The sequence below is a fragment of the Sus scrofa genome, chromosome 14, assembly GCF_054392235.1.
Source record: "Sus scrofa isolate SSC_HxYL_T2T_F1_AM1 chromosome 14, Sscrofa_HxYL_maternal_Yorkshire_Landrace_v2.0, whole genome shotgun sequence".
Lineage (NCBI taxonomy): Eukaryota > Metazoa > Chordata > Mammalia > Artiodactyla > Suidae > Sus > Sus scrofa.
In genome coordinates, this window is record NC_139396.1 from 152,367,967 (window position 1) to 152,383,772 (window position 15,806).

Genomic DNA, 15,806 nt, shown 5'->3' on the forward strand with positions numbered 1-15,806 from the left:
CAAAATGTGGATTGTGATCTTTTCAATTAAGAAAATAATCAGGGACCATTCTACACATAAGAAGGATCAGAAATAAAGGATATTTCTTTTACCCACGTAGATTCTCCAGGCACTGGAACACAGTAGAAAGTCTGCCTTTCCAAAGTGGTAGTTCGTGGAGAGTTTAAATCCACTTCTTGCTGAGGCTGTGATGTACATTAAAAAAAAGAAAACTCTGAGAATTAGCAACAATATTTTCATGTTAATTATAAAATAACAGTAAATAGTTCATATTAAGAGTTAATTTAATTAACAAGCAACCACTAAATCCAAACTATCATTTTTTTCTTTTTAGGGCCCCACCTGCAACACATGGAGGTTCCCAGGCTAGGGGTTGAATCAAAGCTTCAGTTGCCGCCTCAGCCACAGCAATGCCAGATCCTAGCCTCATCTGCAGACTAAACAACAGCTCATGGCGATGCCAGATCCTTAACCCACTGAGAGAGGCCAGAATTGAACCTGCATCCTCACAGTTGGATTCTGAACCCACTGAGTCACTACAGGAACTTGCACACTATCACTTTCTAAAAGAAAACCACCATAAAATCATTCCAAAGGCAATAATCAATATACCTTTCCTCAAATCCAAAATACATAGCACCCTAGGTTACAAAATTAAATCCCTTTAAATAAACAGGGAATTTTATTAATTCTTTACAAAGACAAAACATGGTAATCCCACTGCCTTTCTCATAGAAAGCTATCAGAATCAGCTCATAATAAATAAATTTAATAAAATATTCATTATGAGGTAGTGCTGAGATTTAAAAGTCAGATATTATTCCCTAGGAAAGATATATTCTCTAGTTCAAATATTCTTAGAAACTCCAGAGAGGATCCAAGATATAACAGTAAAAAAATTATTTCACTGGGAGTTCCTGTTGTTTCTACTCAGCAGGTTATGAACCTGACTAGTATCTGTGAGGATGCAGGTTCAATACCTGGCCTTGCTTAGTGGGTTAAGGATCCAGTGTCGCTGTAAACTGTGATGTAGGTCGCAGATTCGGCTCAGATCTGGCATTGCTGTGGCTGAGATGTAGGATTGCAACTAAAGCTCTGATTTGAGCCCTAGCCTGGGAACATTCATACTTCATAGGTGTAGCCCTAAAATAGCCAAAAATAAATAAATAAATAAATAAAAATTTTTTTTCAGGAGTTCCCTGGTGGTCTAGTGGTTAAGGATCCAGCACTGTCACTGCTCTGGCACAGGTTTGATCCCTGGCCCAGGAACTTCTACATGCTGTAGGCATGGGGGAAAAAAAATTTTTTTAATTTTTTAAAAAAGAGGCATACCTTGATTAGATTTTTTAAAAAATAATCAAGTGTTAAGCCCTAAATCAATCTTCCACTCTCATTTTTCTACTTTTCATTTAAAAGAATTTATCATAACTTAAAATTTTAGAAAGCAATTATATAGATACTAGGAAAAGAAGGAATTAATTTTGTCATTTGCAGTATTACACCTCCTAAGAGATTTTTAGATCAAAAAAATTGTATCAGGAGTTCTTGCTGTGATACAACAGGATTGGCCGTTTCTCTGCAGCACCAGAACACAGGTTTGATCCCCAGGCCAGGACAGTGGGAAGGACCTGGTGTAGCCGCAACTGCGGTGTAGGTCACAATTTTGGCTCAGATCTGATCTCTGGCCTGGGAACTCCTTATGCCATGGGGCAGCCAAAAAAGAAAAAAGAAAAAAATCATATCAGAGAAACTCAAGTAAAAGGCAGATAGAGAAAGCATTCCACACAACTTCTTAGAACTGACTTACATACAAAATAAATAAATTTAGGATCAACCAAAGGAAAGAAATACATTCTCTGAAGAAAAAATTTTCATTAAGAAGTTTTTTATATATTTTAAGTGTACATACCCCACACTCTGCTACATCTCTATATTTTCCAAAATGAAGAACCTACGACCAAAACAAAGAATAAAAGTATTGTATCAGTATATCAGAATCAAAACTACCATAAACAAGACAAGTACAAAATTAATAGTACTAATGATAAACAGTAAGTTTCACTGAAAAAAGCAATACATACACGTGCTTTTGTGTTTCGGTTAACAGTTTCATACACTCCCATGTAAAATTCAGGGTCAAACATATCCTGAATCATGCAACGAAACTTCACAAAACTATTAGGTTTCAAATAATGAAGGGGAACTTCATTCAATGATGGTACCTTAAAGGAAAACAAACAGTCAATTCAAAATACACTGTCTATCAAATATTAAGCACATATAGCTACCTATATGTATATCCAAACTCAAACTGCAATCCCCCCCAAAACACACACACACAAATCAGGGGCATCAAATGATCTCAATGGTCAACATAACACAACTGCTGGACAGAAGTACTCTCCACATTGGTACAAGTTTGTACGATGACATCTGACAATAAGAAAGCCTTTTCTTCACAACCCTTCCCAATAAACAGAGAGGCATTTCCTTTGTTGAGCTCTTCTCTTAAAACTCATACACACCAATTCCTTTAAAAAGAAGGTAATAAAGCAAAAGATAACTGAATCTCTCTTAACCACCCATTTTTTTTCTCTCTGTAACACGGTCATTTACTGCCACCTAGAGGCACCAATATAGAAGCATTTCATTGGGGTTTTTTTTGTTTTGTTTTTTTAGGTTTTTGGGGGTTTGGTTTTTTTTTTTTGTCATTGTTTAAATTTAAGTTGCAAAAGAGACCCCAAAAATTTTTTTGGTCGTGCCCAGATTGCGGAAGTTCCTGGGCCACAGCAGTGACAACACTGGATCCTTAACGTGAGCCCCCAGGGAACTCCAGAGACCAAGATCTTTGAGCAGAGGGCAGCACACACTAACCTACATATTCTTCAAGTACATGTGGATTACTATTCTACTGAGAATAGGTGAAAGTTTGCCCAACTGCACCCTGCCCCCTCGAGCAACAGTACGCTTACCCATTTAGGAGCATTATTTTCCTTCAGCTTTTCCTTAAAATATTCAATTACTTTCTTCTCCCAGTCAGGATTAACTCCATTTTGAGCTGAAAGAAAAATACATTTTTCAAGCTGGACTTACACGCTATAATAACAGACTATGTCCATGTGAGTCACACAAGTGAGTTTAGTGCACTGTGTAAGTCAGGGAGCACGGCTGGGGGTTAGTCACTGTGATCAGGGTGGGGCTGACCTCCTGCAGGGCACCCCCAGAATAAGACAGGAGGCTCCCTAAACAAAGCAGCACGGGAATCATTTGAAAAGCACACTGCTCTTTGAAAGCATTCTTAATTCTCATTTTATTTGGGAATAACCTCAAACTTTCAAAAACATCACATGAAACGTACAAAGAACTCCTGTGGCCTTGCCCCCTGTGCTCCCACTCCCTCTTTCACACATTTTCCTGACTCATTTGTGATTAAGTTACACACATCATATATTTTTACCTTTAAACAGTTTAATGTGTTTCCTAAGAATACGGAGATTATCTTACATAACCACAGTACCTGTTATCAACCTCAGGAAATTCAAAATTGAACAATGCTTTTTATCTAATCTACCAGCTATTTTCCAACTTGCCCTCTGACCCAAGACTATCCTTTACAGAGCACTCTTTCCCTTCAGCACAGGACTCAGTCTAGGTTCACACACTTCTTTTAGTGATCATTTTTTAAAAATCTCCTTTACTCTGGAACAGTTCCCTCAATCTTCCTTCCTTTTTTTTTTTTTTTTTTTGTCTTTTTAGGGCCACACCTGCAGCATATGGAAGTTCTCAGGCTAGGGGTCAAATTGGAGCTGCATTTGTCAGCCTACACCACAGCAATGCCAGATCCAAGCCGTATCGCCAACCTATGCCACAGCTTGTGGCAACGCTGGATCCTCAACCCACTGAGCAAGGCCAGGGATTGAATCCGCATCCTCAGGGAGACCATATGAGGTTCTTAACCTGCTGAGCCGCAAAGGGAACTATGCCTGATGTTTCCTTATGATTAGACTGCAGTTGCGTCTTACAGTCAGAGTGCTGCATAAGTGATGTTGTGTCCTTGTAAGTGTATCACCTAGATGTCCATCTTCCCCTCACTGATGACATTAATTTCCACCACTCCGTCAAAGTGAGAGCCAATTTCTCCACTGTGGTTACTTTTTTTTCCCTTACACACTAATAAGCAATCTCCAGGAGATACCTCAAGACCATGCAAATAACTTGCACAAAACTTGCCCCACCCCCAAGATTTAACATCCATTTAAGTTACTGGTAATTATGTTTGCAAAATGAGAGAAAGCTGCTTTTAATGTCATGTTAAAGATAAGAAAACCAAGACTTTGAAAAATTATGGGGAGTTCCCGTCATGGCGCAGTGGAAATGAATCTGACTAGGAACCATGAGGTTGCGGGTTCGATCCCTGACCTCGCTCAGTGGATTAAGGATCTGGCGTTGCCATGAGCCATGGTGTAGGTCACAGACGTGGCTGGGATCTGGCATTGCTGTGGCTGTGGTGTAGGCTGGCAGCTGTAGCTCCGATTAGACCACTAGCCTGAGAATCTCCATACGCTGAGGGAATAGCCTCAAAAAGAAGGAAAAAAAATTATGGGAATTGGCCAAGACCAAAGAGTGAATTACCAACAGAATTAGGAATACATATTTTTGTGAACTAGAACCATGTAACCAAGCTGGCCAATACCTCCACCATCATACAGGTGCCATATTCACCACACAGGTGCTGAGGAGATGTGGAATAAAGGAACTGTTTATATTTGTTAAGGAACTGATTCTCTTAAAAATACTCATAAAATCCTGCTTACACCATGCTTTAGCAGAGCTTCTAAATGCTTTTGTTTAACTGAGCAAAGGCCAGTTCTTAAAAAGCACTCAACAAGGGGAAAAACTCCTTCAGTGATTCTAATGTGCAGAGGGTTGAACCCAATTCTAGTAAACCGGACCTCAGAGGGTGGTTCCCAGACCAGCAGCCTTAGCACCACCAAAGTAGCTGTTAAAAAGGCAAATTCTTCAGCCCATTCCAGACCTACTAAATCAGAAATGACAGAGGTGAGGCTCAGCAAAACATTTTTAAAAATACGCCCTAAGGGGAGTTCCCTAGTGGCCTAGTGGTTAAGAACCCAGCATTGTCACTGCTGTGGCACAAGTTTGCTCCCTGGCCTGGGAGCTCGTGTATGTCATAAGCGGAGCCATGACTCTGATGCACGTTGAAGATTAAGAACCAATGCTCTACTTGGTGCATGCCAATAAACAATTACTGATTTGAAGGGAAAAAACCAGAATGGGTATTTTTGGCTTCTAGTCAAAATGGTTGTCTAATGAAGAGTTACATGCAGCCATGACTGCTACGCCAACACCACTATTCTGACTCCATTTGTCTAAGAAACATGAATATGCCACATCAGGAATTGTTACCCTACCTGGTACTGCCGGACTATTGAAGAACCGCAATTCCCTCCAAGTTCCCTCTGTGGCTCAGCAGGTTAAGAACCTGACATAGTGTCCGTGAGGATGCAGGTTCGATCCCTGGCCTCACTCAGTGGGTTAAGGATCAGGCATTTCCACAAGAGCTATGGTGCAGGTCACAGATGCAGCTTGGATCTGGCATTGCTGTGGCAGTGGTGTAGGCCTCAGCTGCAGCTCCAGATCAAACCTAGTCTGGGAACCTCCATGTGCCACAGGTGTGGCCCTTAAAAAAAAGAAAAAAAGGGAGTTCCTGTCATGGCGCAGTGGTTAACGAATCCGACTAGGAACCATGAGGTTGCGGGTTCGGTCCCTGCCCTTGCTCAGTGGGTAAACGATCTGGCGTTGCCGTGAGCTGTGGTGTAGGTCGCAGACGCGGCTCGGATCCTGCGTTGCTGTGGCTCTGGCATAGGCCAGTGGCTACAGCTCCGATTCGACCCCTAGCCTGGGAACCTCCATATGCCGCGGGAGCAGCCCAAAGAAATAGCAAAAAAGACAAAAAAAAAAAAAAAGAAATACAACAGATAATTCCAAAGTTATCAAGAGTACCACAATAACTGTCCATTATTTATTAAGCCCACTGTTTGCCTAGCACTCTACCAGGTGCTATCAGGATACGTAGTGCTAAGATAAGCTATGGATAGAACAAAATCTCAGAGAGGGTTTATGAAAGAGGTGGTGTGTGAGCCGGGCCTGGAAAGAGGGGTAGAACTGAAACATGTTGAAGTATAAAGGATGGGAATATTCCAAATATAGGTCCCCTGGGGGAAGAAAACAGCAATGTTAAACCAAGGACAAGGATGGACACTACCAGAAACTGAAGTACATGGAGCATTAAGTGCCTCGAAGAGAATAAAGCCAATGAACAAAAGGAAGATGAAGCAACACATATTGTAGTTTTCAATACCAGGCTACAGATCTGCTCTCTATTCACAGAAAATTCACTTTTACTTTCCCAGGGTCCAGCAGAAGTTAGAAGAATAAACACTAAATAAGTACAATGTAGAGAGAACAGATTGTTTTGCAACTCTAATATCCATTTCCTCTTTTTCTGGTGACAGTACATCTTTTTGAGGGAGGAACCACTGCACCTTCACTCTCAGCCCAAGGGTGGACCTGACTTAGGCCTCACAGTGGTTCTGATGATTGGTTAGGGATGGATCAATCAACAATCCCGGGAATAAGGTTTAGGAACTGGTCCAACATCATAGGTTATAATCCTGAAGCTGCATGTGACCAGGTCTGTTTGAAAACTAACTAAGCCATCCCAGAGGGAAGTAGAGTAGAGAGGCTGGTTGCTATAGACACAGTTCGAAGTATTTGGCTGTAGTTGAGTGTGACGTTAACCCACTCAGGAATTGTCACCCTAGACAATGTAGTCACCCTCTTTGGTTTAAGTAGAATCCAGCTGGGCCATTTGCAACCAAGAATCCTGCTGAGTGTGTGCCTGCGCGAGTACATGCGCGTGCGCACACACGCACGCACACACACGGTTTTCTCAGGCATTCCTGGCCATCTGAGTGTAAGCACCACTGCATTCAATCTTGTCCTACTTTAAGCCATCAGGGGAACAGAGGAACAAAATATATATATGCTTTTACACTGTCACCAATAGCATAAAAGGGTTCTGGGTGTTCTAGCTCACCAGTACATGGTCTTGTCAATCTTTTTAATCCCAGTCACTGTGCTGGGTGTGCAAGTGCTATTTCACTGTGGTTTTAAAACGCACTATATTTACTGACTATCCCATAAACCCTTTTGTGAAGTGTTTGCTTACAATTTGGTCCATTAAAAAAAAAAAAAAAGATTCTGTTGTGGCATCGATGATTTATACAAATTTTGAGTACCCTGGATGCAAGTCTTTGGCCAGATGTGCGTAGGGCAAATCTTTTCCTAATCTGTCACTTGCTTTTTGACACTGTCTTTTGACTGAGAAGTTTTCAATTTTGACAAAGTTCAATTTCTCCATTTTTTTACAGTTGCTGACTCCAAGGTCATGAAAACGTCCTGTTTTTACTTTTCACATTTAATTCTGTAATCCATATCAAGTTAATGTTTTTGTTTACAGTGTGACACAGGGGTCAAGGTTCATTTTCTTTTGCCAAAAAGATAGCCCTTTGGGAGCTCTCTTGTGGCACAGTGGGTTAAGGATTGGTGTTGTCACTGCTGGGTTTTAGTCAATGCTGTGGCGTGGGTTTGATCCCTGGCCTAGGAACTTCCACAAGCTGCAGGCATAGCCAAAAAGAGAAAAAAAAAATACATTTGCTCTAGCATTATTAAATTTGAAGACTTTCTAAAGTAAATTACTTCGGCACTATTGTCACTCAGTTTGTATTTGTTAGTATATTTCTAAATTTTCTATTATGTTATAGAGATCTAGTTTATTCTTATGCTAATACCATATTGTCTGAGTCACTATAGCTTGATAGTAAGTCTTAAAATCAGGTAATTATGTTCATCTTTGTCTTCAAGTTTGTCATTATTCCAGATCCTCAACCTGTATATAGATTCCTCCAGACGCCATCTGTGTCTTTCCCCTTATAATCCAGCTATGTATCCCTACCATGCTACTGTCATAAATCTTATTCTCAGTCACCTATGACATTTTACTGACTCTCCAAACATAGGAGGGGTCTTGGAACCTCCAACACATAAGTGTATCAAGAGTTCATTTCTGGAGTTCCCTTGAGAAGCAGCGGATTAAGGATCCAGCATTGTCACTGCAGAAGCTCAGGTCACTGCTGTGGCATGGGTTTTGATCCCTGGCCCAGGAACTTCTTTCCACATGCCATGGGCATGGCCAGAAAAAAAGTTATTTTCTTTTTATTGCTAAGTAATATTACATTGTTTACCTGAACCACAATATGTTTCTCCATTCACCCATTAAAGAACATTTAGATTATCTCCAGATTTTGATAAAAACTAAAACAATTATAGACATTTGTATACAAGTTTTTTCTTTGTTTTTTGTTTTGGCCATTGCCATGGATATGGAAGTTCCCAGGCTAGGCATCAAACCTGTACCAAGCAGTGACCTAAGCTGCTGCAATGACAATGCCACAAGAGAACTCTGGTTTACAAATTTTTGCGTGAACATAAACTTGCTTTTCTTTAGGGTAAAGACCTAGAAAGGGAAGTTAGACATAATATATAATGCCTACTCTGGGAAATTCTGCCTATTTCCCAGAGTGACTATACCATTTTGCAGTCTCACCAGCAATGTATCAGAGATCACTGAATCTGAATTTTTTGAATTCTTGCCAGTACTTGATACTGTCCTCTTTTTAAAAACAATTTTGAGCTGTTCTGGTAGTTGTGGTATACCACTAATGGATTAAATTTGCATTTCCCTAGTAGCTAACGACATTGAACTCTCTCTTTTCTTGGCCTCCGTGCAGCATGTGCAGTTTCCGGGCCAGGGATCAGATCTGAGCTGCAGTTGTGACCTACATCAAAGGTGCAGCAATAACCAGATCCTTTAACCCACTGTGCTGGGCCAGGGTTCAGGCTATGTCCTGGTGCTGCAGAGACACCTCAGATCCTGCTGCACCACAGTGGGAACTCCTCGAACTCTTTCCATGTGGTTATTTGCCATCCTTCTAGCTTCTCTGGTGAAATGTCAATTTTTTATACTTATGTCTTTTGCCCCCTTTAAAACTGGGTAAATTAGCACTGCATTTTCTTTCTTTTTTTCAATGATTTTTATCTTTTCCATTTTAGGTAGTTTACAGTGTTGTCAATTTCCTACTGTACAGCAAAGTGACCCAGTCACACATACATATATATATGTTCTATTTCTCCCATTATCCTCCATCATGCTCCATCACAAATGACTAGATACAGTTCCCAGTGCTATATGGCAGGATCTCATTGTTTATCCATTCCAAATGCAATAGTTTGTACCTATTAATCCCAGATTCCCAGTCCATCCCACTCCCTCCAACATCCCCTTGGCAAACTCAAGTCTGTTCCCCAAGTCCATGAGCTTCTTTTCTGCAGAAAGGTTCATTTGTGCCACATATTAGAGTCCATATGTAAGTGATATCATTCAGTATTTGTCTTTCTCTTTCTTACTCCACTTAGTATGACACTCTCTAGTTCCATCCAAGTTGCTGCAAATGGAATTATTTTGTTTTTTATGGCTGAGTAGTATTTCATTGCACATCTTCTTAACCCATTCATCTGTCGATGGACATTTTTTAGGTTGTTTCCAGGTCTTGGTACTGTGAATAGTGCTGCAATGAATATGCGGACGCATGTGTCTTTTTCAAGGAAAGTTCTGTCCGGATATATGCCCAAAAGTAGGACTGCTGGGGCATATGGTAGCTCTAGATTTAGTTTTCTGAGATACCTCCTTACTATTTTCCATAGCGGTTGTAGCAATTTACATTCCCACCAACAGTGCAGGAGGGTTCCCTTTTCTCCACACCCCCTCTGGCACTTGTTATTTGCAGACTTATTAATGATGGCCATTCCGACTGGTGTGAGGTGGTACCTCACAGTAGTTTTGACTTGCATCTCTCTAACAATCAGTGATGCTGAGCATTTTTTCATGTGCTTGTTGGCCATCTGTATATCTTCTTTGGAGAAATGTCAATTCAGGTCTTCTGCCCATTTTTCAATTGGGTTGTTGGCTTTTTTGCTGTTGAGTTGCATAAGTTGTTTGTATATTATAGAGATTAATCCTTTGTCAGTTGTATCATTTAAAACTATTTTCTTCCATTCTATAAGCTGTCTTTTTTTTTTTTTTTTTTTTATGGTTTCCTTTGCTGTGCAAAAGCTTGTCAGTTTGATTAGGACCCACTGGTTTGTTTTTGCTTTTATTTCTGTTGCTTTGGGAGACTGACCTGAGAAAACATCTGTAAGGTTGATGTCAGAGAATGTTTTGCCTAGAATACGCTCATCTAGGAGTTTGATGGTAGCTTGTCTTACGTTTCAAGTCTTTAAGCCATTTTGAGTTTATTCTTGTGCATGGTGAGAGGGTGTGTTCCAGTTTCATTGATTCACATGCAGCTGTCCAGGTTTCCCAGCACCACTTGCTGAAAAGACTGTCTTTTCCCATTTTATGTTCTTGCCTCCTTTGTCAAAGATTAATTGACCGTAGGGGTCTGGATTTATTTCTGGATTTTCTATTCTGTTCCATTGGTCTATATGTCTGTCTGGATACCAGTACCACACTGTCTTGATGACTGTGGCTTTGTAATATTGCCTGAAGTCTGGGAGAGTGATGCCTCCTGCTTGGTTTTTGTTCCTCAGGATTGCTATGGCAATTCTGGGTCTTTTGTTGTTCCATATAAATGTTTGGATTGTTTGTTCTAGTTCTGTGAAAAATGTCATGGGTAATTTGATAGGGATTGCATGAATCCGTAGATTGCTTTGGGTAGTATGGCCATTTTTACTATATTAATTTTTCCAACCCCGGAGCATGGAATATCCTTCTATTTCTTTGACCAACTTTAATTTCCTTGATTAGTGTTTTATACTTCTTAGCATATAAGTCTTTAGCATTTTCTTTATATATTCTAGATACAAGTCCTTTACCTGATACATGATTTTTCAAATATATGCTCTCAGCCTACAGCTTGTCCTTTCAGCTGCCTAACAATGCCTTTGTAAAACAAAAGTTATTAATTTTGGTGAAGCTGAATTTATCAAAGTTTTGTTTCATGCATGTGTCTTTGGAATTATGTCTAAGAACTCACTGCCAAACTCTGGTTCATGAAGATGTATTTACTTCTCAAAGTTCTACAGTTTTATGTTTTATACTTAGATCTATGACTCATTTGAGTAAATTTTTGCATAAAGCATGAGATTTAGATTGTGATTAATATTTCTACATATAAATGTGTAATTGTTCCAACATATTTTTGAAAAGAATCTTTTTCTATTGAATAGGCTTTTGTACATTTGCCAAAAGACAAATGTGGACAACAGAAATGAACCTTAAAAACATGCCAAGTGAAATAAAACTGACAAAAAGACAAATGTTGTATCTGCTTATATGAGGTACCTAGAATAAGCAAATTCATAGACGAAAAGGAAAACAGAGGCTTCAGGGAGACACTGAAGGGACAGTGGGCCTGAGTGTAAGGAAATCCGTTTTATCTTGAGTAAGTTTGGATAGTATGTGGTTGTGGTAGGCAGAATAATGGCCAACCAAAGATGTCTACATCTTAACCCCCAGAATCTGTGAATATCTTATGCTATATGCCAAAGGGGAATTTAGGTGGAAGATAAAATTAAAACTGATAGTCAGGAGTTCCCACTGTGGCACACCAGAATCAGCAGCATCTCTGGAGCACTGGAATGCAGGTTCCAGCCCCAGCCTGGCAAAGTGGGTTTAGACTCCAGCACCACTGAAGCTGTGGCAAAGGTTGCAACTGCAGCTCAGATCTGATCCCTGGCCTGGGAACTCCATATGCCAAGGAGTGGCTAAAAAAAGAAAAAACAAAAATATAAAACTGATAATCAGCTGCCCCTAAAACAGAGAGATTATCTGGGTGAGTCCAAAGCTATCACCAGGGTTCTTAACTGTGGAAGAGGCAGAAGGGAAGTCAAGAGTGAGAAGGTATGTGAAGAACTTGACCTGATACTGCTGGCTTTGAAGATGGAAGGGGACTACAACCCAAAAAACGTTAGCAGCCTCTAGAAGATGGAACAAGACAAGAAACAGATTCTCTCTAGAGCCTCCAGAAAGAAATGCAGTTCTGGTAACAACTTGATTTCATCACAGTGTGACCCTAATCAGACAAACTATAAGAATACATTTACTTTGTTTCAAGCAACTAAATTTGTAGTAACTTATTACAGCAAAAATAGGAAATTACTGTTTTTTTTAAAGAAATGGTCCCCATTTCGTCCAAGTTGTTGAACTTATATCTGCAGAGCTGTTTGCATTATTCTTGCACATGTCTTTAATGACACTTCCCCTTTCATTCCTGATATCAGCATCTTCGTCTGCCTTTTTCCTTTGCCAGTCTGGCTAGATACCTATAAATTTTGTTCATCTTTTTTGGTAGAAAACAAAATAACAACCCAACCAGCTTTGGGATTCACTGATCTCCTTTTTCTTTTGTTTTTAGTTTCATTCATTTCTGCCCTATCTTTATTGTTTCCTTTGTTCTGTATGATTTACGTTTATTTTGCTCTCCATTTCTAGTTTCATGAGGTAGAAACTTAAATTACTGACTTGGTACTTTTTTCTTCTTTTCTAATTAATGCCCTTAAAGCCTTCTGGCACATCTTTGACTTAGCTCACAAATTCTGATATGTTGTGTTGTCATTTTCATTTAGTTCAGAATATTTTAAAATTTCCCTGTGACTTCTTTTTTATCTACAGGTTATTCAGAAATGTTATTTCCACAAGTCTGAATTTCTTGTTAACTGTTACTGACTTCTATTTTAATTATATCATGGTCAGAGAACATACTTTGATGATTCCAATTCTCTTAGGTTAAATATTTGTTTTATGACCCAGGCTATGGTTTACTTTGGTCAATGCTTCATGTGCACTTAAAAACAATGTTTTCTGCTGTTGCTAAGGGGAGAGTTCTACAAATGTCAATTAGATGCATTAGCCTGATGGTGTTGTGTTCTATATCCTTGCTGATTTTCTATCCACTAATTCTGCTGCAGTACTGAAAGGAGTAATAACCTCTCCAACTATAACTGTAGACTTGTCTATTTCTCCTTTCAGTTCTGTCACTTTTTGCTTATATCTGGAAATTCTGTTGTTAGGTGCATTTACATTGTCTTGGCAAAATGATTGTTTTATCATTATAAAATGTTCCTCTTGTTCTCGTCTCAAACAACCTTTCTTTTTTCTTTTGTCCATCCCATGGCATATGGAGTTCCTGAGTCAGGGATCAGATCTGAGCCACAGTTGCTACCCACGCCACAGCTGCAGCAACACCAGATCCTTGACTCACTGTGCCAGGCTGGAGATCAAACCTGCATCCCAGTGCTTCTAAGATGCTGTTAACCCCGTTTCATCACAGCAGGAACTCCTCACATAACCTTTCTTAAAAATAACATAAAATTTAAAAAGAAGAATCCATTAAAGAGGAGGCAGGATTAAGATGGTGGAGTAGAAAGATTAGAGCTCACCTTCTTCCATAAAAGCAACAAAATTACAACCAATTGCTAAATAACCCTCAACAAAATAGACTGCACACTATCAAAAGACAAAGAGGAGACCCCATCAAGATGGTAGGAGAGGGTAATAGTGTGATATAAGCAACCCCATATCTGCTAGGTGGGCAGCCCACAGACTGTAAAGTAACTATACCACAGATGCTCACCCACAGGTTGAGAGTTCTGAGCCCCATGTCAGGTTTCCACACCTGGGAATGTGGCACTGGAAGGACACCCTGGAGTATTTGGCATTGAGGGGCCGTGGGGCTTGTGTGCAGCAGCTCTACAGGACTTGGAGAAACGGAGACTCCACTCTTGAAAGGCGCACACAGGCTTTCATGGGCTCTGGGTCCCAGGGCAAAGCAGAGATTCTAAAGGAACATGGGTCAGACCTGCCTGCAGTTCTTGAAGGATCTCCTGGGAAAACCATTGTGTGAGAAGGACATTGGAGGCAAAAGTCTCAGGAATACTCATCAGCATGAACTCTAGAGATAGCCATTTCAGAAAAATCTAGCCCCACCCATCAGAGCTGAGAAGCCCCAGGCGAAACAACAAACCAGGTGAGAACCCAGCCCCACCCATCAGCAAACAGGCTGCCTAAAGGCCCCCGAGGCACAGAGCCGCCTCTAATCACGCCCAGAGACAAAACCCCATGCACCAAAGGAGTAACAATCACTTCTACCAACCAGTCCCTCCCCATCAGGAAGCCTGCAGCAAGCCCCTGTACCAACTTCAGCCACAAGGGGAGGCAGACATCAGAAGCAAAAGAGGATACAACCCTATTGTCTGCAAAAAAGGAGACCAAATCAAAAATCGATACAAAGTGAAATGGCAGAGAATTATGACTCAGAGAAGGGAACAAGAAAAAAAACCAGAAAAATAGCTAAGTGATCTGGAGATTTCCAACCTCCATGAAAAAGACTTTATACCCATGATAGTAAAGATGATTCAAGTTCTTGGAAATAAACTGGAGGCGAAGACTGATAAATTACAAAAAAAAAAAAAAAAAAAAAACCTGAGCAAAGAAATAGAAGATTTAAGGATTAAGCAAGCAGAGATGAAAAATACAATTAACTGAAATAAAATTCACTAGAAGAAACCAACAGCAGAATACAGGAGGCAGAAGAATGAATAAGCAGGGTGGAAGACAGACTAGTGGAAATCACTGCAGAGGAACAAAAAAGAAAAAAAAAGATTGAGGAGAAATGGAGACAGTATAAGAGAACTCTGGGACAACACTAAATGCACCAACATCTGTATTATAGGGGTGCCAACAAAACAATTAGTAAAATGGCAATAAGAACATACATAACAATAATTACCTTAAAGGTAAAAAGACTAAATGCTTAACCAAAAGACACAGACTGGCTGAATGTCTACAAAAACAAGACCCATATATATATGTCATCTTCAGAAGACCCACTTCAATTCTAAGGACACATACAAATTGAAAGTGAGAGGAACAGAGTTCCCGTTGTGGCGCAGTGGTTAACTGGGAACCATGAGGTTTCAGGTTCGATCCCTGCCCTTGCTCAGTGGGTTAAGGATGTGGCATTGCCATGAGCTGTGGTGTAGGTTGCAGACGCAGCTCGGATCCCACACTGCTGTGGCTCTGGTGTAGGCCGGTGGCTATAGCTCCAATTAGACCCCTGGCCTGGGAACCTCCATATGCCAAGGGAAGCGGCCCTAGAAAAGGCAAAAAGACGAAAAAAAAAAAAAGAAAGAAAGAAAGAAAGAAAGTGAGAGGATGGAAAAAAATATCCCACATGAACAGAAATCAAAAGCAAGCTGGAGTAGCAATAATCAGACAAAATAAGACCTTAAATTGAAGAATATTAAAAGAAACAAAGGACATTACATAATGATCAAAGGATCAATCCAAGGAGATAAAACAACTGTAAATATGTACGCATCCAACATAGGACTGCCTCAAAATATAAGGCAGCTGCTAACAATCTTAAAAGGAGAAATTGACAATAACACAATAATAGTGGGGGACTTTTAACATGCCACTTATAGCAATGGACAGATCATCCAGACAGAAAATCAACAAGGAAACACAGGCCTTAAATGATGCATTAGACCCGATGGACTTCTATGAAGAGATTTATAGAACATTCCATCCAAAAGCACAATACATATTCTTCTCAAGTGCACACAACATTTTCTAGGACAGATAACATTCTGGGCCACAAATCAAG

At 40.1% G+C, this 15,806-nt stretch overlaps 1 protein-coding gene across 3 annotated transcripts in view; it reads right to left on the reverse strand.

The window, feature by feature from the left end:
- The window catches only part of MCMBP (minichromosome maintenance complex binding protein), a 174,015-nt gene that overhangs the window by 36,968 nt on the left and 121,241 nt on the right, over positions 1-15,806 (reverse strand). For 2 of the 3 annotated variants that reach the window (XM_005671500.4, NM_001243591.1), the window contains 4 exon segments: positions 2,973-3,058; positions 2,082-2,222; positions 1,910-1,951; positions 84-185 (listed from right to left, as the gene is read on the reverse strand). In XM_005671500.4, the coding sequence (XP_005671557.1) occupies positions 84-185; positions 1,910-1,951; positions 2,082-2,222; positions 2,973-3,058 (371 nt within the window). 3 annotated transcript variants of the gene reach the window in all.